Source organism: Ochotona curzoniae, unplaced genomic scaffold, assembly GCF_017591425.1.
Source record: "Ochotona curzoniae isolate NIBS_2020 unplaced genomic scaffold, NIBS_Ocur_1.0 scaffold_4701, whole genome shotgun sequence".
NCBI classification, from domain to species: domain Eukaryota; kingdom Metazoa; phylum Chordata; class Mammalia; order Lagomorpha; family Ochotonidae; genus Ochotona; species Ochotona curzoniae.
Window position 1 is genome coordinate 41,870,699 of NW_024467122.1, and position 20,920 is coordinate 41,891,618.

Genomic DNA, 20,920 nt, shown 5'->3' on the forward strand with positions numbered 1-20,920 from the left:
CTGCCCTCTGTGTCCTCAGCCCGGGGCTCAGCCAGAGCAGCAGGCCTCCGACTCTGACGATGATGCGGTCCAGGCCACCTTTCAGCAGCTGCAGAAGCCCCTGAGTTCTGCCCGCCCGCGCCTTCTTCAGGACATGGTCCAGCAGCTGATGCTGCGCCGGGAGAGGCTGAGCCTGGTGACCGGGCCATCAGGACAGGGCAAGACTGCCTTTCTGGTACAGCCTTTCAGAGTCCTGGCTGGGCGGGCTAAGGAGGCAGGGTACAGGGAGCATGCACACATCCAAGGTGGCTGTGTCTTCTGTTCCCGTCTCTTGTAGGCATCCCTCGTGTCAGCACTGCAGGCTCCTGATGAGGCCAAGGTGGCGCCCGTAGTCTTCTATCACTTTGCAGGGGCTCGTCCTGACCAGGGTCTTGCCCTCACCCTACTCAGACGCCTCTGTACCCATCTGCACAGCCAATTGCTTGAGCCGAGTGCCCTGCCCAGCACGTACCGGTGTGTAGCTCCCTTCTAGCCCTGCCTCGCTGAGGCCTCATGGCATCACCCCCACATCTCCTCACCCACTGACCCTGAATTCCCCTCCACTGACAGAGGCCTGGTATGGGAGCTGCAGCAGACACTGCTGCCCAAGTCAGCTGAGTCCCTGAAACCTGGCCAGACCCTGGTCCTGATAGTTGATGGGGCTGACAGGTTGGTGGACCAGAAAGGGCAGCTGATCTCAGACTGGATCCCGAAGACCCTTCCCCGGGTGAGTGTGAGCAGGTGGAAGAGGCAGGTTGGGGGAGAAAGAGAGAGGGGACTTTCTGATGTTCTCTTCTTTCTATCCTTCATTCCCATGCTCCTTTCTTCAAATGTCACAGTGGGTGCACCTGGTGCTGAGTGTGTCAAGCGATGGGAGCCTCGGGGAGACTCTTGAGCAAAGCCAGGGTGCCCATGTGGTGGCCCTGCGGGCGCTGGAGCCATCTGCCCGGGCCCAGCTGGTGAGAGAGGAGCTGGCTTTATATGGGAAGCGGCTGGAGGAGTCTCCATTTAATAACCAGGTTGGCTGTGGGTCAGGACTCCTGTGTGTGTGTGTGCGTGAAAAAGAAAGTGAGAGAGAGAGAGAAAGAGAGAGAAAGAGATGGGGTGTGGGGTGTGGGTGGGATGAGGGATCTGAGAGCTGAGTTCCTGGAGCACTGAGGCTGGCAGGCTGGCTGCTTCCTGCCTTCTCAGGGCTCTGTGCTGGGAAAGCTATTAGTAGTATGAATGTTAGTAGCATTGCCTTGTTCACCTGGTGACTGGTAACTTCAGGGCTTTTTGGGGCAAAGGGGATGTTGGTCTTTGGCTGTGGGTGGGGTCAGGCTGTGAGCTCAGGGGCTGGTTGGGAAGTGGGGAAGGATGGTTGTATCCTATGGTGATGTCTGTGTGCCTGTCCCCTGCCGGGGACTCTCTGAGAAGGCACTGCCTTATGGTGGACTGGGGGGTATGAGTGGCAGATGGCTGGCTATGGTCGGCCTCCTTGGTCCCCCACCTGAATCCTCTGAGTCTCGGCAGATGCAGCTGCTGCTGGTGAAGCGGGGCTCAGGCCTGCCACTGTACCTGCGCTTGGTCACCGATTACCTGCGGCTCTTCACGCTCTATGAGCAGGTTGGTTGCTTCGCGTCACCTGCTCTCACTTCTCTGCTGGTGGACTTCTTTGTTGCCTTCCTTCAGCGTGACTGCTCCTCCCATGCCATCTTGGGATCACTCACTCCCTCTTTTTGGCATGCTCCTGTCCCCTCTTCTTGCCCACCTCCTTCTCTTTATTTTTTTTTCATCCCTGCCCACTGTTTTTCTACTGCCCCTTCCCAACAACTGAAGCTGCTTCTCGCCATTGGCTCTCCAACTGACAGCTGGACTTCCTCACCCTCCCAGGTGTCCGAGAGACTCCGCACCCTGCCCGCCACCATCCCCCTGCTGCTGCAGCACATCCTGAGTACCCTGGAGCAAGAGCATGGTCCCCATGTCCTTCCCCAGGCCTTGACCACCCTTGAGGTCACTCGGAGCGGTCAGTGGTTGGAGTGGGTCGAGAAGCTGGGGGTTTCAAGGATCAGGTGTCCTTGGTTCACATAGGGTCTTAGCAAGCCAGGCAGGGAGGGTCAGGAGTCATCAAGGTGGTGGGGCATGTTGTGGTTTGGACAGGGAGTTTGAGCCTCAGAGGGCTTGGCTTTCAGGTCTGACTGTGGACCAGCTGCATGGAGTGCTGAGTGCTTGGAGGACTCTGCCCAAGGGGACCAAGAGCTGGGAAGAGGCAATGGCTGCTGGGAACAGCAGAGAGCCCTACCCCATGGGACCCTTTGCCTACCTTGTCCAGAGTCTGCGCAGGTACAGGTGTCCCCCCAGCCAGCTGAGCTCCCACCCACCTCACTCTACCTGCAGTCTGTGAGCCAGGGTCTCATGGGGCCTCTCTCCCTGCCTTCCTGCGAGGACAGTTTACTAGGAGAGGGCCCTCTGGAGCGCCGTGGGGCCCGCCTCTGCCTCTCTGATGGTCCTCTGAGGACAGCAGCCAGGCGTCGCTATGGGAAGAAGCCAGGACTGGAGGACACGGCACACATCTTCATTGCTAGTGAGTGCCACCCAGGCCAGCCTGGGCATGGGGTGTGCAGACCATGCCTGGAGTGCTCCCTGCCTGCTGGCTCCCTGGTCCGCCATCCTTTGATGTGGCCTTCGTGATCTCAATGCCCGAGCCCTTCCCAATGTCTCTCCTTCCAGCCCAGCTCTGGAAGATGTGTGATCCTGATGGCTCGGGCACCTTCCGAAATTGCCCTCCGGAGGCTCTGGAGGACCTGCCTTACCACCTGGTGTGTCTCAAACGCCATGGACACTTCTGTCCAGGCAGCTGCTTTGCCTCCTGAGCCCCTGCCCATCTTTTACCTCCGTGCCCCATCACAGCTGCCGTTACCCCTTCCCACCCCTCTTCCACTGTCTCCTTTCAGTTTTCCTGCTCTGCTTGCTGAGGTGTTCGTCCAAGCTCCTGGCTGCGCAGACAGGGTTTGGGACCCCAACATCTCCCTGCTCACCAGCCTGTTCAGCTTGCTAATGAACCCAATCTGACTTTCCTAGCTCCAGAGTAGGAACCGCGGTCTTCTTGCCAAGTTTCTCACCAGTGTCCACGTGGTGGCTGCACACCTGGAACTGGGTCTGATCTCTCGCCTCCTGGAAGCCCACGCCCTTTATGGTGAGCTGACAAACTGGGGAGTTTCTTCTCTGGCCCATCGGCCTCCTGGGAGTGTTCTGGGGTTCTAGCTGCTGCCTGGAGTGGTGCGGTGGAAGAATAGCCATATTTCTGTTGCAGGTTGAAGATACCAAGAGTGTGAGCAGGTGATTCTCAGGAAACATTTTGCTTTGATCCCCTAGATCAGAGCTTCTTTTTTTTTTTTCAAGATTTATTTATTTTTATTGCAAAGTCAGATATAGACAGAGGAGGAGAGACAGAGAGGAAGATCTTCTGTCCGATGATTTACTCCCCAAGTGACCTCAGTGGCCGCTGCTGCGCCGATCCGAAGCCAGGAGCCAGGAACCTCCTCCAGGTCTCCCATGCGGGTACAGGGTCCCAAGACTTTGGGCCGTCCTCGACTGCTTTCCCAGGCTGTAAGCAGGGAGCTGGATGGGAAGTGGAGCTGCAGGATTAGAACTGGTGCCCATATGGGATTCTGGCGCTTTAAAGGCAAAGACTTAGACCGCTGAGCCACTGCACTGAGCCCAGGGCTTCTTAAACTTTATTTCATAGGCATGAAGTTTAATGTGGGACATTTGTCAAATTACACATCCTTGGGCCCCCAGATTCTGGTTCTCTAGGTTCTGGTTCTTTTTGTTTTTATAGCAAGCCTTCCTGCTGTGAGGCCAGGCAGCCATGGTTTGAGGTTTATTGATTTGCACTGTATGTGTACTTGGTGCTGGGGTTAACGGTCCAGGCTTGCCTCCTAGGAACTTACTGCTTGTGTTTGTAGCTTCTTCAGACCCTGATGAGGAACATCCACTCCCTGAGGCTGATGTTGCTGTGTTTCGCACCTTCTTGAGGCAGCAGGCGCCAATCCTCAGCCAGTACCCCGTCCTGTTGGCCCAGCAGGCAGCCAACCAGCCTCAGGACTCGCCTCTCTGCTGCCAGGCCCCCCTGCTGTCCCAGCGATGGCACATCCAGCACAAGCTACAGTGGCTTAATAAGCCCCAGTCCATGAAGGATCAACAAAGGTAGGAGGACCCTTGACCCCAAACAGAGAGCAAGATATTGTACTTGCTTTTCCTTTGTTTCAATCTGGTCCTCCAACGTGGCTGGTGCTGTAGGCAGTAGCTTAGTTCTCTGAACCACTGTGTGCCAGAGAATAAAGGACAGACCAGAATCACTGGGGAGAAAGGAATCAGAGTGCAGAAATACGGAGGTGGATACCTGTTTGCATTCCCCACAAAGCCTCCTCTCTTCCTGCTCCTTCTCCAGCTTCAGCGTGTCTCTGCCAGTCTCCTCATCCCCTACAGCCGTGGCCATCTCCCCCAGTGGGCAGAGAGCAGCTGTGGGCACTGCCAATGGGACGGTTTACCTACTGGACCTGAGAGCCTGGCAGGTATGACCCTCGAGGTGGTGTGCAAGTTCCCTGTAGAAAACCCTCAGAGATTTCCCTGAAGGTCTGAATAGGCCAGGTCTGCTGATAGGTGCAACATCTCCATGCCAGTCAGGTCAGATCAAAGCGCTTGGTCAGAGAAGCAGCCCCAGCCCTGCCTAGCCCCACCCTGCTCCCTACCCCTTGGCAGTTCCTCTCCTCTCTGCCACTTGGATGTCCTGGGCGCTGCAGCCTCTGGGCCTGACTCTGGGTAGGACTCCCCTGCCACCCACCTGCTGCTGAGCCCTCTAATGCAACATATTGAAATTCCCATTTCACATCTCCTCCTGGGCCAGAATGAGGTCCTCCTAGCTCTTTTTTTGTGCTGTGGCCCCATTCTTCGAGGCACCACGGTGAGAATCTGGTCTGCACTCAACATGTCCCAACCCAGCCATCAGCGTGCCACCATGCTACTCTTTGTGGTGCTTTTCTAGACACTCTTTACTGAATTTTTAAAAAAGATTTATTTATTTATTTTGCAGAGTTGTAGAGAGAGAGAGGGAGAGGGAGAGAGATCTTCCATCTGCTGATTTACTTCCCAAGTGACTACAATGGCCAGAGCTGAGGCAGGTCCAAGGCCAGAAGCCAAGCTTTATCTAGGTACCCACATGGGTGGCAGGGCCCAAGTACTTGCACCATCTCCTGCTGCTTTCCCAGTCCATTGGTAGGGAGCTGGACTGAAGGTGGACCAGCTGGGACACAAACCAGTACCCATATGAGATTGAGATTCTGTTATAGGCAGCAACTTTACCTGCTGTACCACAGTGTCAGCCTGCATTCTTTTTTTTTTTTTTTTAAGAGATACTATATTTTTATTGGAAAGTCAGATATACAGAGAGGAGGAGAGACAGAAAGATCTTCCAGACATCCCAAGCGGCTACAATGGCCGGAGCTGAGCCAATCTGAAGCCAGGAGTCTCTTTCGGGTCTCCCACACGGGTGCAGGGTCCCAAGGCTTTGGGGCGCCCTCGACTGCTTTCCCAGGCCACAGGCAGGGAGCTGGATGGGAAGTGGGGACACCAGGATTAGAACCAGCGCCCATATGGGATCCTGGCACTTATAAGGCAAGGACTTTAGCCACACTGGGTCCCTAGTCTGCATTCTTTATGTGTTGTTATATTTATTACCCCCAAAGATGACGGTTCTTTAAATGTTTATGAGGAAAAAATGGAAGTAAAAGGCAAGTTTAGGAATAGACATTTGGTTCAGTGAGTGAAGACTCTGGTGGGGTTGCCTGCCTCCCATGTGGGACTGCTGGTTCAAGTCTCACTTCCTCCTCTTCCAGTCTAGTTCCCCACTGGTGTGTACCCTGGAAGGCAGCAGGTGATGGCTCAAGTGTGTGGGTGCATCATTGGCACGGAGTTCTGGCATTCTGCTTTCAGCCTGGCCCAGTCCTAACTGTTGTGGGCATTTGGGGAGTAAACTGGCAGATGAAGGGGCTCTCTGTGTCTCTCCACTTCTCAGTGAAATGAGAATAAGTAAATTTCTTACAAGATGCAGTTGTTGTGATATGAATATTTTTAAATCCATGCATGTGATGCATTCTTAAAAAGGTTACAGAAATGCTTATTACAAACAACCTAGAGATGAATTTCAATTTTTTTTGCAATAAAATAAATCTTGATTTAAAATATATATTAAAGAATTTTTGTTTTCTTAACTTGGCCCTGAGCACAGGCTGGGGGATGCAGAGAGCCAACAGCTCGAGGGCTCTTGCCTTGGCCATCTTTTTAGTGGGGACCTGGAACGGTGACATCCCACGGTCCCGGGTGTGGCTTGAACCCACTTGTGCACTTGCCATCACAGGAGGAGAAGTCTGTGGTGAGTGGCTGTGACGGCGTCTCCTGCTGTTTGTTCCTCTCAGACAATACGCTCTTTCTCACTGCCTTCGATGGGCTATTGGAGCTCTGGGACCTGCAGCATGGTTGCAGGTAAAGGGCCCTGCCCTCATGTCATCTGGAATCCCTGAGGGGAAGACACTGAGGGGGACCCTATGGCTGGGTGCACCCCCAAGGACCTTTGTCTTCTTGAGGTAGAGTGCTCCAGATCAAAGCTCACGAGAACCAAATCACTGGCTGCTGCCTGAGCCCGGACCGCCGGTTGCTGGCCACAGCCTGCCTTGGAGGATGCCTAAAGGTGAAGGCTTGCAGTGCTGTGGTGGTGGAGGCTTGCTGACTGCTTGCCCTGGGGAGGGAGGCCTTCCCTGCTGGGGAGGGGCAGCAGCAAGGTGGCCCTGGAGCTCTCCGACTGAGAAGTGCAGTGCTCTGAATCCTCTGCTCTCTCCCCAGCTGTGGGACACAGTCCGTGGGCAGCTGGTCCAGCAGCACACTTGTCCCAAGTCCCTGAACTGCATTGCCTTCCATCCAGAGGGCCACGTGATAGCTGTGGGCAGCTGGGCTGGAAGCTGCAGTTTCTTCCAGGTGGATGGGCTCAAAGTCACCAAGGTGAGCAGCTAGGGGAGGAAGCACGGGAGGACAGAGTGGAAGAGTGACGGCCACCAGCGTCGCTAGGGCTTCTGCAGAGCACCTGCCCTGACATTTCTGCTTTTACCTCTTTGCAGGAGCTGGGGGCCCCAGGAGCCTCTGTTCGTACCCTGGCCTTCAATGCACCTGGGAAGGTTGTGGCTGTAGGCCGGCTGGACAAGACAGTGGAGCTATGGGCCTGGCAGGAGGGGGCTCGGCTGGCTGCCTTCCCTGCTCACTACGGCCCTGTTTCTGCTGTGCTTTTCCTGCATGCGGGGCACCAGTTGCTGACGGCTGGAGAGGATGGCAAGGTCAGGTCACAGAGGCCCATGTGGCTTACAAGGAGGACAGCCTCTCTACAGCATGAGACTCTTAAGATGAGTCTCTGGAAGGGGACTTGAACAGCAGCGGCTGTAGCTCTGGGTAGGTGGTAGAGGTGAGTATCCTTAAGCCGTGTTCTCCCCACAGGTCCAAGTGTGGTCAGAGTCCCTTGGCCAACCCCTCGGGTGTCTTGGCTCCCTTTCCCTCTCTCCTGCCCTCTCCGTGGCTCTCAGCCCAGATGGTGATCGGGTGGCTGTTGGATACCGAGCAGATGGCATTAGGATCTACAAAATCCCTTCAGGTACTGAAGGGGAGATGCATGTGTGGCTGTGCCTTCTGGAAGATGGCAACCCCCCAGCCCCTGAACCCTTTCTGAGCTCCCTGCTCTGCTGTTTTGCAGGTCCCCAGGGCATTCTTTGTCAAGCACTTGATGTGGCAGTGTCTGCACTGGCATGGCTAGGCCCCGACGTGCTGGTGAGTGGGGCAGAAGACGGCTCCCTGCAGGGCTGGCTGCTCAAGGAGGGCTCTCTCCGGTCCCTCTGGCTTCTGGCCAGACACCAGAAACCTGTGCTGGGACTGGCCACCTCCCAGCAACTCCTGGCTTCTGCCTCAGGTACTCTTGGTAGTGGGTGGAGTTACTGAGGGGCTGAGAGAGAGAGAGAGAGAGAGTGCTCATTTGCCTGCAGTGACCAGGGCTGGGCTGGGGTCAATACTGAGAGCAAGGAATTCAACTCAGGTCTGTCTTGTGGGTGGCAGCCAATATTTTGAGCCATCCAATGGGAGGCCTGGACTGAGCACTCATCTCCCACCTTCCTACCAGAGGAGATTCGGGGCATGACCTCACATGGAAGCTCTGTCTCTCTCAAATAGATTAAAACAAACAAACAAAAAAAGCCAAGGCCTTCCTTCAATGTATATGTTTATGTACATATGAAAATACATGTAAGACTTTTTGTTTTTATACCTTTCACAGTGCTTTAGAGTGTGTTAATCTAACGTAATAAGTCTAAGTCGTTTGTCTTTGTTCTGTAATGCTCGTTCCTTTATTATTGTTATTTTTTAAAGATTTGTTGTATTTATCTGAGAGGCAGAGTTACAGAGAGAGATGAGGAAAGACAGATCTTTCATCTGCTTGCTCACTCTCCAAATGGCTGCAAAGGCTGGGGTTTGGACAGGCTGAAACCTGGGTCTCCCACATGGTCCAAGCACTTGGGCTGTTCTCCCCTGCTCTCCCAGGCACATGAGCAGGGAGCTGGACTGGAAGTGGAGCAGCTGGGACTTGGACTGGTGCCTGTACAGGATGCCAGTGTTGAAGGCAGCAGCTTTCACCTGCTATGCACAGTGCCAGCCCCCAATCCTCATTCGCAGACCTCTAAATTCCCAGGGATCTTTTGAGTTTCTGTCCAGTGTGAGACTTCGCCTGTAAACAGATAGGTTTCTCTTCGAAGGAGAGGGAGGGAGATGCTGATGTGGATATGTAGAATGGCCTTGGTCCTCTCTCGTGGGGGCTTGGTCTTTGCTGATAAGGAAGTGAAATGGCACTGAAGGGACTGGGAAGTGTGGCGGAGAGTTAGTGAGAGACAAAGTACCATGGTGCTTGTGTGAGCTACAGAATTGTAGCACGAGCTGGGAGTGCTGGCTGTCCCTGCCCTGCACACCCACAGGGTGACTGGCCCCTGTGCACAGCCTCATCACACCCTGTGGCTGTGCCCTCAGACATTACCCTAGGCTCCCATGACTGCCTTTGGACTCCTAGGCCCACCTTGCCTCCTCTTTCAGGAAGCCTTCCTCTCTGTTTCCAATGCAGAGGATTTCACAGTGTGCCTTTGGCAGAAGCAGCTGCTGACAGGGCCACACAAGGCTGAAGATGTTTCCCGTGGCATTGAGCTCCGGGGACACGAGGGTCCTGTGAGCTGCTGTGGCTTCAGCAGTGATGGAGGCAGCCTGGCCACGGGGGGCAGGGACCAGGTGAGCACCCTGGGTCCCAGAGCGCTCTGGCTCCTGGGCTTCTTCCTATAGACTTTTTACACTCCCTTCCCCTCCCCCCCCTTGAAATCTCTTGTCTGGAAAAGCCTGGTATCCTCACTTCCCTTTTTCTGTCCTGACTGCTTCCTGTCCTTGGGGTCCAACCAGAGTCTTCTTTGCTGGGATGTGAGGACCCCTCAAACACCTGTTCTGATCTGCACCTTCGTTGCCTGTCACCGTGACTGGATCACTGGCTGTACCTGGACCAAAGACAACCTGCTGGTGAGTAAGGGGCAGGGTGGCTCTTGTCTTTCTCCTAGCACCTCTTCATAGTAGTAAATCCAATGTTGCCAACACTTGGCATATACTGGGCATTGAACTAAACTCTTCATGTATATTGACTGAGTCTTCACCTTGCTATAAAGGAGAGAAAAGGAAATGGAACTCAGAATGAACAGTTCCAAGGTCATGTTACTGATAAAGCTGAGCCAGTAAACTTTCCGATAAGAAAGCACCTGCTCTTAACAAGAACCCAGTACCGTCTCTCCAGGGTTTAGGATGTTCAGCCTGCAGGTGAAATGGACTGCTGTGAATTATTTGATCCTTAGTGCATAAAAAAAATGCATCTCCAATTACGTACTCAGAGTCGGTAAAGTTTCAATTTCCAGTGCACAAGCCCTATGTTGTTCTCAACCAGAGGGAAGAGGAGGAATGAATATCAGCTGCATAGTCTAGGCATAGTTTGACCTGTACTTTCTAGGCAGCCAGATTTCTCCTTGGCGCTGCAGGTTTTCCAACCTTCTCTTTGTTGACTGGCATTACAGCTATAATAGGAACAACAGAGCTATTATTTCTTCTCTGGTTGCTGTGTCCCAGGCAGTATGCCAAATCCTTTATGTAGCTGCCCGTGGCCCCTAGCAACTGGATCAGACAGGTGCACCATCATTATCCTCACTGGATGCATGAGAGTCCCAAGGCTCAGAGCAGTGGATGTGAAGCAGGGCTCTGCCCCATAGTGTGAACATACGGTAGTGATGGTGGGGTGCTGCTCGTTCCATGCCTCTGATGTCTGACCCTGCAGATCTCCTGCTCCAGTGATGGCTCTCTGGCTGTCTGGGACCCAAAGTTGAGGCAGCAGCTTGGTCAGTTCCTGGGTCATCAGAGTGCTGTGAGCTCCGTGGTGGCCGTGGTAAGAAGGCAGTGGTAAATTCACTCCCTACACATCTATGAGAGGGCTGAGGGGATTTTAGGGGACTGGGCATGCCATGTCAATAGGAACATTACCGCTCCTGAGTTCTCCTCACCCTGACCTCTTGCAAAGCCCTGTGGAGGGAGCTCCATTTCCCATGCACTGCTCAGCATGATCCTGCTCTGACCCTGTGTTCTCATGGTAGGAAGAGCACGTGGTGTCTGTGGGCCGGGACGGGACCTTGAAGGTGTGGAACCAGAAGGGTGTAGAGCTGACCAGCATCCCTGCTCACTCCAAGCCCATCAGCCAGTGCGCAGCTGCCCTGCTGCCCCGTGCAGGTAGTGAAATATCAGTCATCTCCCCTTCCCGCTGCTGCTTCCCTTCTCCCCTGCATCTCCCCCTTGTCTGACTCTGTGTTATGTATCAGCTGGACAGCCTGGGTCAGAGCTGCTTGTGGTGACTGCTGGACTGGATGGGGCCACACGGTTGTGGCATCCACTCTTGGTGAGCTCCCTGCAGGGATTTGGTTGGGTGGGGAAGTGGAGAAAGCATATGGGACAAACTTCTGTTAACTTCCTTCCTGCCTATCTCCATCCTGTCCCAGGTCTGCCAAACACACACCCTCCTGGGCCACAGCGGGCCAGTTAGCGCAGCTGCTGTTTCAGAGAGTTCAGGCCTCCTGCTGACTGCAGCAGAGGATGCTTCCATTCGGCTCTGGCAGGTGCCTAAGGAGGCGGGTGAGTGAGCCCTGGAGAGAGGCAAGTAACGCATGAAGGAGGTTTCTATGGCTGGGACATAGAAGGTCAAGGTTCACGTGATATATATAGATATATGAATCACTTACCTTCTTTAGATGGCACTTGTACGCCCAGAAGTTCTGCACCCATTACTGCTGTGGCCTGGGCCCCAAATGGCTCCTTGTCAGTGTCTGGAAATGCAGCTGGGGAACTAACCCTGTGGCAGGACACTAAGGCTGTGGCCACAGCACAGGTGAGCTGGTTGACCTCAGTTCTTGGACTGTATGCCTTCCATCCTGACTCTGTGCTTAATGGCACATGCCACAGTTAGGGATGGCCATGTGCCTGGGAGGGGGAGAGGGTTAATTCTGGCTCCTCCAAAATACTGACTTGAACTTGTGTCCACCAGACCTCAGGCTACATCATTGCTCTGATCTGGTACTCGGCACACACCATTATTGTCGGTGATGATGAAAAAGTCACCGAGTGGCAGGTGGAACTGCAGAAGGGTTCGACACCCAGAAATTTCAGGTGAGATGAAGTGGCTGGGTTAATGTGATAGGAATAATAGCCTCCTCATACGTGGGATTTTACTCAAATTACTCCATTTCTGCTTCTAAACTAGGTCAACAGGACTTTTTTTTTTTTTTTTTTAAAGATTTACTTATTTATTTATTTATTTGAAAGCAGAGTGACTGAGGGCAGAGAAGAGACACAGAGAATCATCTATTCTCTGGTTTATTCCCCAGCTGGCTGCAATGGCTAGGGCTGGGCCATCTTTTGCTGCTTTTCCAGGTGCATTAGCAAGGAGCTGTTTGGGAAGTGGGATTCCAACCAGCACCCATATGGGATGCCTGTGTTGTAGGTGCAGGCTTAGCTTGCTATTTCACAATGCAGTCCCTCAATAGAACATTGTGGAAATTCCTTTCTGATCCTGGCAATTTACATGATTAATTCCCAAGTGCCTAATTGATGTCAAGCTCTGGCCCAAGCAATTTCAACCAGATACAGAGGAAGTATGTTTCTTAAAGAAGTTCACTCAACAGGATTCCATGTAATGAAGCCACCAGAATAATCACAGTGATTAGTGCTACAATGAAGATACACATGTGTACACACGTTTGTTCCCAGGGCAACAGATTATATGTAGGCACTGATGTTTGAAGTTGGGCCCAGGGCTGTAGAATTAAGAGATTGTAGGAGAGCCTTGATGGTTGAGGTTGGGCTTAAGGAATGAGTAGGATTTTTCTGGATTAGTAAGGGAAGGGAACAGTTTTAGGAAGAGGAAATAGCATTAATAAAATGCATAGAGGCAATAATATGCATGACATATTCTAGGTGTGGCCCAGTCTTAGACTCTTGATCAGAGTGGGGGTAGTGTGGAAATTGGATTGAAAAAGTAAACTGTGGAGCACCTTTCCTAGGGTTTTTCAGTGGTTTGAATGTTTGAAGGAGAGCTCTGGTGGCTATGGAGGGTGGATGGTAGTGGAAGGGTACTAAGGGCAGGGAGACCTCTGCAATAGCCATTTCTATTTGCTTGGGGAAGACAGAATGTGGGCCCTGCTCTGGGCGGTGGAGAGATGCAGACTGAGGCATGTGCTGCAGACAGAAGCCATGGGACTTAATGATCACTTGGTGGTGGGGTGTAAATGCAAAGATAAGAACGTTTGAACATCAGTGTTTGACCTGGGAAGGAGACAGAAGTGATGAATACTGATGTAGGCCAATAAACAGAAGCAGGATTATAGCGAGGGTGATGCTTCCTCTTTCACGCTCCAGCCTGAGGCTTCACAGGGAACTGAGGAGCCCAGGCAGTGGTAACTAAAGTAGGCTCTTCTCTGTATTTTTTGAACTAGTCTTCGTCTGAACCGAGTTCTGCAGGAGGACTTAGGGATGCTGACAGCAATGCACCTGGCCCCTGATGGTCAGTCCCTTATCTTGGTCAAAGAGCTGGAATTACTACACATGAAGCTAGGGGAGGCTCCCTCTGTAATCTGGTAAGATGTAAAATGCTCTTTTCCCCTGAACTGGAGAAAGGAAGTGTGGATTTGTGGTTACCCTAAGGTTGAGTCTCAGAACACTGGAATCACCAAGAGAGGTGCCCCCCTGCCCCCTCCAGGCTCAGCCTCTGTCTTTGTTATAAACCAGGGAGAACTACTTTAATCAACCCATAGTGACATCCACCCACAAGGATTATGGTGTGTTTGTTCTGCCATCAAGGGAAACTGCATATCTTTTTTTACTCGTAAGTTCCGTTTGTGTATTAAAACCTACACGTGTCTAGGATTATTGTCTTTAAGCCTTGGGGCCCATTATGGAGGCTCAAGGAAAGGGAGGCAAGGGCTGTTGATTCCAATTCCCCTTGCCCTTTGACTGGAGCAGCTCTCTAGTGCATTACATGTTAGATGTCCATGTGAGATTTTACTGGCTAAAATATTGTGGCAAATTATAAGTCTAGAAATTTCCTTAATTGCATTTATTCGAGTCTCTCTAATCTTACCACTGTCTATATTAGTATTTTGGGAGTAAGGACTTCATCTTGCCTCTGTCCTCACGTTAACAATGACCTAGACATTGTGGATTCACTGGTCTGAGTGTGCTTGAGCTGGCTGTCCCCGGAAGCTCTTTGTGCCTGGGAAGGTTATTCATTCCTGGCTTGCTGCTTGTCCCTTCTACTCCGAAATTTATATCCAAGAGAAATGCGTGTATATGTCCCTCTAAACACACCACAAGAATGTCCACAGTACTTGGTGTTTCATCATAGCCAAAACAATCTCAAGGTCTATACACAGGAAAAGGATAAGCAATTTGTGGTACTGTTATACAATGGAATGCTATGTGGCCAAAGTACATGTCATGCTGAATACTGAAGCATGGAACAATACAGACACGCCATAGATATGATGCGAGACAGAAGAAGCCAGACATACATGAGTTTAGGACAGGCTTTCACTGAAAAGAAATTTAAGAAGCAAAACTATCATAACAGATGTCAAAATATTGTTAGCTCCATGGGTGATGCTAAGGTGTTGATTGAGAAGGGGACCGAGGGCAATTTTGGAGGTGCTAAAAACAATCCATCTATTGCTTCTGGGTGTGACTGCATGATGTATGCATCAGTAAAACTTCATTGTCATGTATATTTAAGCTTTGTGCACTTTACTGTGTCTGAGTTGAAGTTTGAAAAAAAAAGATACTAATCAGCCCAGAGCAGAAAACTCTTGCTTTGCCACACGGAATTGAGCGACTGAGCTGTTATGAGTAGTCTCAACACAGTTACGTATGATTTCACAGAAGCAAGACGAATCAGGAGAGTTATCAGGCTGCCTGGACTTCATCCTGCAGGGTCCTAGTGGCGCCCTGAAATCACTAACACAGGCCAAACCCGAGTCTGGTGAGTGGGAACGGGAGGGCCCAAGCGGAGACACCGACCTTGAGGATGACTGAGACTTGATTCTAACTGTACCCTTACAATGGCAGAGTCCTCCGTTTTGTTACCAAGCTCAGATGGGACTCTATGGAACCTGGCAGAATGCACCCAAGAAGGAGAATGGACCACAGGTAACATCTGGCAGCAAAAAACAAAACCTCCTAAAACCCAGACTCCAGGGACAGATCCAGAAGAGAGCTCTGAATCAGATAATGCGGAGTACTGCCCAGTAATTACAAACCTAACCCCACGGTGGCAAAGAAAGGTGAGTTTGAGGGAGGAGTCCCATCTCGAGGGGAGGGGGCTGGAGGCCTGATCCAGCGACTGGCTGCTTCCTTACCTGAGGAGGCCGCTCTGAGGACTCACCACGCTGCTTTCCCTTCCTCCCTGAGATCCATTCGGGCTCTGTCACAGCCCTGCATGTGCTGCCCGAGTTGCTGGTGACAGCATCGAAGGACAGGGATGTGAAGCTATGGGAGAAATCCAGCATGGAACTGGTGAGTGTGCAGGTGCACAGCGGGCTGCGAAAAATCTCACAGAAGGACAAAAGATCCAAATTCTGCTTTTTTGGATTCCTCTTGCAAAAACGCATGACCGGGGGGGGGAGGGGAGTAGGTTTGGGGGGGGGAATCCCAGTGCCTGTAAAACTGTGTCGCATGATGCAATGTAATCAATAGAACAAAACAAAAAACACAAAAAACACATGACCAAACTGTTTCCAAATAAAAGGTGTTCACATGAGAAAAATGTTAAGTGAGGAGGCCCCAGGTCTGTAGCCCTCATGCTCACGCTCTCCTTTTTTTTGTGTTTTAGCTGGGCCTGTTCCGATGCGAAGGGGCAGTGTGCTGCTTGGAACCCTGGCTTGGTCCTAACTCCACACTGAAGCTCATGGTGGGAGACACACAGGGCAATGTGTACTTCCTGTCTTGGGAATGAAGATGCTTTCCTCAGGGAGAAAAATGAAGATACCAGTGGACACTTTCTTAACACAATGATTAAAATAAAGTACCAGAAGATCCTAAGTTGCAGGCCCGTGTTTCCATGTGTATTTGGACTAAGAGGGAATAATGTGGGTGTTCTCCTGTTTCTATTTTAACATCATTCCTTACTGAAATGGCAAGAAAATGATCTGGCTCTTCAGCAGGCATTCTTTGAAAGTCAACTTTAGAATTCCTGCATCCAGGACCTGGTGCAATGGCTCAATAGGCCAATCCTCTCCTTGCAAGTGCTGGCATCCCATATGGGCACTGGTTCATGTCCCAGCTGCTCTACTTCTCATCCAGCTCCTGGCTTATATTCAGGGAAAGCAGTTGAGGATGCCCCAAACCTTGGGATCCTACACCTGTGTGGCAGAACGGAAGAAGCTCCTGGCTCTGGCTTCAGATCAGCTCAGTTCCAGCTATTATGGGCACTTGGGGAATGAACCAGAGGATGGAAGATCTTACTGTCTCTCCTCCTGTGTAAATTTGCCTTTCCAATAATAATAAAATTAGAAATTATGAAGTTATTTATTATAAAAATGAAATTAAAAATTCCTGTATCCCCGTGGCCCCAGGAGTCTAGCTAGGATTTACCACTTTCGCCAGGAAGAGGAACGGAGTGATGTTGATCAACATTTGGTTTGATTAGAGAACTGAAGATTGTTTCCATTTGGTCAAGACAGAAGGATGGAAGGAATATGTTAGCGTAGTGACCAGGGCATTTAGAAAGAGAACAAAATTAGGCTTCTCTGTTGTAAACAGCCCTCTTTTCCAGACGAGAACTGACAAGCCTTTTAGCTTTCAGAAACATTGACAGGGCGGCATTTCTAGAAGAGGTCACAAAAGCGTTTCTGTGTCCTATCAAAGTTCACAAAGATTAAACCAAGTTGAAAGTGGGAACGTTTACACCCAAAGATGTACCATGGATTCTGATTCTCCAGAAAAAGTTATAGAGCCTTCCTATTTTTTAAAAGAACATTTATTGGGCCCGGCGCGGTGGCGCAAGTGGTTAAAGGTCCTCGCCTTGCACGCCCGGGATCCCATATGGGCGCTGGTTCTAATCCCGGCAGCCCCGCTTCCCTTCCAGCTCCCTGCCTGTGGCCTGGGAAAGCAGTCGAGGACGGCCCAAAGCTTTGGGACCCTGTACCCGCGTGGGAGACCCGGAAGAGGCTCCTGGCTTCGGACCAGCATAGCATGGACCGTTGCGCTCACTTGGGGAGTGAATCATCGGACGGAAGATCTTCCTCTCTGTCTCTCCTCTCTGTATATCTGCCTTTCCAATGAAAAAATAATAAAAATAAATCTTTAAAAAAAAATAAAAGAACATTTATTTATTTTTATTGAAATGTCAGATTTACAGAGAAAAGGAGAGATAGAAATATCTTCCATCCGCTGGTTCACTCCCCAAATAGTCACAACAGCAGGAGCTGAGCTGATCTGAAGCCAGGAGCTTCCTCTAGGTCTCCCACGTGGGTGCATGGTCCCAAGGTTTTGGGCTGTCCTCGACTGCTTTCCCAGGCCACAAGCAGGGAGCTGGATGGGAAGTGGAGCAGCTGGGATACAGCCCATATAAGATCCCAGCATATGGAAGGCAAAGATTTAGCCATTAGACTATTGCTTCAGGCCCACACCTTCTTATTTTCTTATAATTCTGTCCTATGGGAGAGGAAGTTCCCTCAGGCCCTTTTTAAGGGCTAGGGAAGAAGGAAATATGTGTGCCCAAGAATCCAAGAATTTGTATAAGACAGGTCAGAGAAGCTCTCTGCCTGTGGCCTGGCAAAGCAGTAAAGGATGGCTCTAAGCCCTGGGACTCTGCACCCACTACCCATGCAGGAAAGCAGGAAGAAGCCCCTGGCTCCTGGCTTCAGCTCAGCTCAACTCCAGCTGTTGCAGCCACTTGGGGAGTGAACCAGGGAACAGATCTTTGTACCTCTGTAAAATCTACCTTTTCAATACATATAAATAAGTGTTAGAACAAAGACAAACAAGTAAAATACGAGAGAAATCTACTTGTTGGTTCACTCTCAAATGGCTACAACCACTGCAGCAGGGCCTGTCTGAAGCCAGGAACATTTTCTAGGTCTCCCATATGGGTGCAGGGGCTCAAGTACTTGGGCCATCTTTTGCTGTTTTCCCAGGAGCATTATCAGGGAGGTGGATGAGAAGTGGAGCAGCTGAACCTGAGGCCGGACTGATATGGGATGCTGGTGCTGTAGGCGATGGCAGAGCAGGCCCTGACCTCACTCTGTGCAGATTCCAGGATTAAACAGAAGGGATCACTGGAGGGTTTGAACCTTTTGAACCTTATGTCCATCCCAAATTGCATGGGTTCTTCTCCACCACAGGACAAAGGCATTAGCTGTGAAGACCTGAGTCATGCTTCCATCTTCTCATATACTTCTGCAAGGGTTCTAAACATCCCTTCTGGACCCACTCCCTCACATATATGTGACTAGAAGTCCTAAATTAAATCATTTGAAATTTAGGATTCATGATTTTATCCAGAAATTCTACAGAAAACCATAGCATGGCATTATCCTAAAGGTCACTGATTTTAATCCTTTGTTTTTTATCTTCCTTAAATCTTGACGAAGGCCTATTTATTTTTCTATGCCTGTTATGGTACTGTCATACCTAGAAAATTGTTACACAATAACTTCCTCCTATTTTTTCTAAGTCTTACAGTTTTAGCTCTTACATTTAAGCCTTTGAGAGTATTTTAATTCTTGCATGATATGAAGTATTCCCAATTTATTATTTTATATGTGGATATACAAGTTGTCCTAGTCCTATGTGTTGGAAAATGTTCTTTCCTGCAATGAACTGTTGGCATCCTTGGCTGAAAACCAACTGGTACCTATGAATGGACTTACTTCTGGACCCAATTCTATCCCATTGACCCGTCTACCACCTGTATGTCTACCCAGTGCCAACGTCACACTGTCTTGATTACTGTAGCTTTGTAACTAAAATTGGAAATCAGGAAATGTAGTCCTACAACTTTTTTCAAGATTGCTTTGGTTTTATGAGATCTGTATGAATTTCACATGTGTCCTGGCCATTTCTGCCAGAAAAACCTAGAATTTTTGCAGGAACTTAATCTATCAATTACTTTGGGGAGTACTACCATATTAGTAATCTCCAAATACATAAACATAGGATGTCTTTTTATTTCTTTGGGTTTAGGATATTTGCAATTATGCTTTGTAGTTTTTAGTCTATATTATACTTTTCTGGTTAATTCTGTTCGTAGGGCCCAGAGCATATAATGTTTAGTGATACAATTATTTTTGTATATTCATCTTGTATACTACAATTCTGCTGTAGTTGCTTTTTGGGTCTATTTTTTTGGCATGTACATTCTTTGGGGGGGGGGGATTATATAGATCAGACCACATAATATGAAGTACATGCAGTTCTTTTTTTTTTCCTTTTTGTTAAAGATTTATTTATGTATTTGAAAGAGTTACAGAGAGAGAAAGGGGCAGAGAGAGAGATAGAGATCTGACATGTGCTGGTTCACTCTCCAAATGGCTGTAACTGGCTGAAGCCAGGAGCCAGGAACTTCTTCCAGGTTTCCCACGTGGGTGCTGCGTGCAGGGTCCCAAGGACTTGGGCCATTCTCCACTAATATCCTAGGCACATTAGCAGCGAGCTGCATTGGAACTGGAGATCCAGGACATGAACCAGTGTCCACAGAGTATGCTAGCTATGCTATAGAGTCAGCCGTCTCTCTCTTTTGAACCTGCACGCCCCCTTTCCCACCCTTTCTGCTATGTAAATACCATAGCTAGAAATTCCAGCACAACATTAAATGGAATTTGAGTGGGTATTCTGGTGTGGCTGTTGTATTTTAGGGCAAAATTCATTTGTTCTTGTATAATCCTTTTTACGTTGCTGGATAAGGCTTGGTAGTATCCTTAGAGGAGACTGCTTTTTTTCCTCTGATATACTGACCTGAATTTTTTTGTCTTAAATTTATACAATGAACTGAAAATATTCCTCTTTCTTGGAAAAGTAGGCCAAGACTACTTTAGTTTTAATGTATCCTAATGCTTTTAAAAACAGATTTATTTTTGCCTGGTGTGGTAGCCTAGTGACTAAAGTACTCGCCTTGAATGCGCTGGGATCCCATATGGGTGCCGGTTCTAATCCCGGTGGCTCTGCTTCCCATCCAGCTCCCTGCTTGTAGCCTGGGAAAGCAGTGGAGGATGGCCCAAAGCTTTGGGACTCTGTGCCTGCATTGGGGGATCGGAAGAAGCTCCTGGCTCTGGCTTTGTTTTGGCTCGGCTCCAGCTGAGGGGACCACTTGGGGAGTAGAAGCATCGGATGGAAGATCCTCTTCTCTATGTCTCCTCTGTTTTTTCTGACTTTGCAATAAAAATAAATAAGTAAAATATATATATATATATAATAAATTCTTTAAAAATTCATTTATTTGACTAGTTCTTCACTTACAGATCTTTTTGTGTATTCCAATGTGCAGTGACACCATCTACACAAACATTTATAAATTTTGGGTCAGGAGATTTGTATATACACTTTTTTTATTAAAGATTTATTTATTTTTATTGGAAGTCAGATATACAGAGAGAGAAAGATCTTCCACCTGCTGGTTCATTCCCCAAGTGGCCGCAATGGCCGGAGCTAAGCTAATCCAAGCTAGGAACCAGGAACTTTTTCCAGGTCTCCTACGTGGGTGCAGAGTCCCACGGCTTTGGGCCGTCCTCCACTGCGTTCCCAGGCCACAAGCAGGGAGCTGGATGGGAAGAGGAGAGCCAGGATATAAACCAGCACTCTTCTGGGATCTTTGTGCATGCAGGGAGAGGACTTTAGCCACACTAGGTTACTGTGCCAGGTCTGAACTGTATATCTTGAATTTTGACAAATATTGGTAATATGGTTTCTAAAATGTTATGAGCAATTATTTGTATGTAGCCATTATTATTTAAAGAAGTATGCTGCATATGTTAACACCTTTAGATTTGATCCAAATATGGTATATAAAACCATACTTCTCTCCTTCTTCCTTAAGACATATTTAGGCTTAATAACATGGCTTCCCAAAGTTTTAGATATATAATAAATATTAGGATGTTAAGTGGGGAAGACTTGGTCTGCAATTAATAAAGAAGCCAGTGAAGGACTGGTACCATGGTGCAGCCGGTAAAGCAGCAGCCTGGCCGCTGCCTGGAGTCCTGGCTGCTCTGCTTTCCATCCAGCTCCC

The 20,920-nt window shown here is 49.7% G+C and overlaps 1 protein-coding gene across 2 annotated transcripts in view; it reads left to right on the forward strand.

Annotated features, from left to right (window-relative positions):
- The window catches only part of TEP1 (telomerase associated protein 1), a 36,585-nt gene extending 20,853 nt beyond the window's left edge, over window positions 1-15,732 (forward strand). For both annotated transcript variants that reach the window (XM_040969775.1, XM_040969774.1), the window contains exons 24-55: window positions 20-214; window positions 317-492; window positions 589-745; window positions 858-1,037; window positions 1,531-1,623; window positions 1,891-2,023; window positions 2,190-2,340; window positions 2,448-2,581; window positions 2,728-2,816; window positions 3,079-3,193; window positions 3,966-4,206; window positions 4,451-4,574; window positions 6,416-6,540; window positions 6,646-6,745; window positions 6,898-7,053; window positions 7,170-7,382; window positions 7,540-7,693; window positions 7,793-8,005; window positions 9,200-9,360; window positions 9,526-9,639; window positions 10,439-10,546; window positions 10,752-10,884; window positions 10,974-11,050; window positions 11,151-11,283; window positions 11,400-11,536; window positions 11,693-11,814; window positions 13,140-13,280; window positions 13,432-13,528; window positions 14,578-14,677; window positions 14,764-14,978; window positions 15,106-15,210; window positions 15,527-15,732. In XM_040969775.1, coding sequence (XP_040825709.1) covers window positions 20-214; window positions 317-492; window positions 589-745; window positions 858-1,037; window positions 1,531-1,623; window positions 1,891-2,023; window positions 2,190-2,340; window positions 2,448-2,581; window positions 2,728-2,816; window positions 3,079-3,193; window positions 3,966-4,206; window positions 4,451-4,574; window positions 6,416-6,540; window positions 6,646-6,745; window positions 6,898-7,053; window positions 7,170-7,382; window positions 7,540-7,693; window positions 7,793-8,005; window positions 9,200-9,360; window positions 9,526-9,639; window positions 10,439-10,546; window positions 10,752-10,884; window positions 10,974-11,050; window positions 11,151-11,283; window positions 11,400-11,536; window positions 11,693-11,814; window positions 13,140-13,280; window positions 13,432-13,528; window positions 14,578-14,677; window positions 14,764-14,978; window positions 15,106-15,210; window positions 15,527-15,649 — 4,515 coding nt within the window. In that variant the 3' untranslated portion in view covers window positions 15,650-15,732. The remainder of the gene's footprint in view (window positions 1-19; window positions 215-316; window positions 493-588; window positions 746-857; window positions 1,038-1,530; window positions 1,624-1,890; window positions 2,024-2,189; window positions 2,341-2,447; window positions 2,582-2,727; window positions 2,817-3,078; window positions 3,194-3,965; window positions 4,207-4,450; window positions 4,575-6,415; window positions 6,541-6,645; window positions 6,746-6,897; window positions 7,054-7,169; window positions 7,383-7,539; window positions 7,694-7,792; window positions 8,006-9,199; window positions 9,361-9,525; window positions 9,640-10,438; window positions 10,547-10,751; window positions 10,885-10,973; window positions 11,051-11,150; window positions 11,284-11,399; window positions 11,537-11,692; window positions 11,815-13,139; window positions 13,281-13,431; window positions 13,529-14,577; window positions 14,678-14,763; window positions 14,979-15,105; window positions 15,211-15,526) is intronic.
- Window positions 15,733-20,920: the final 5,188 nt, after the last annotated feature.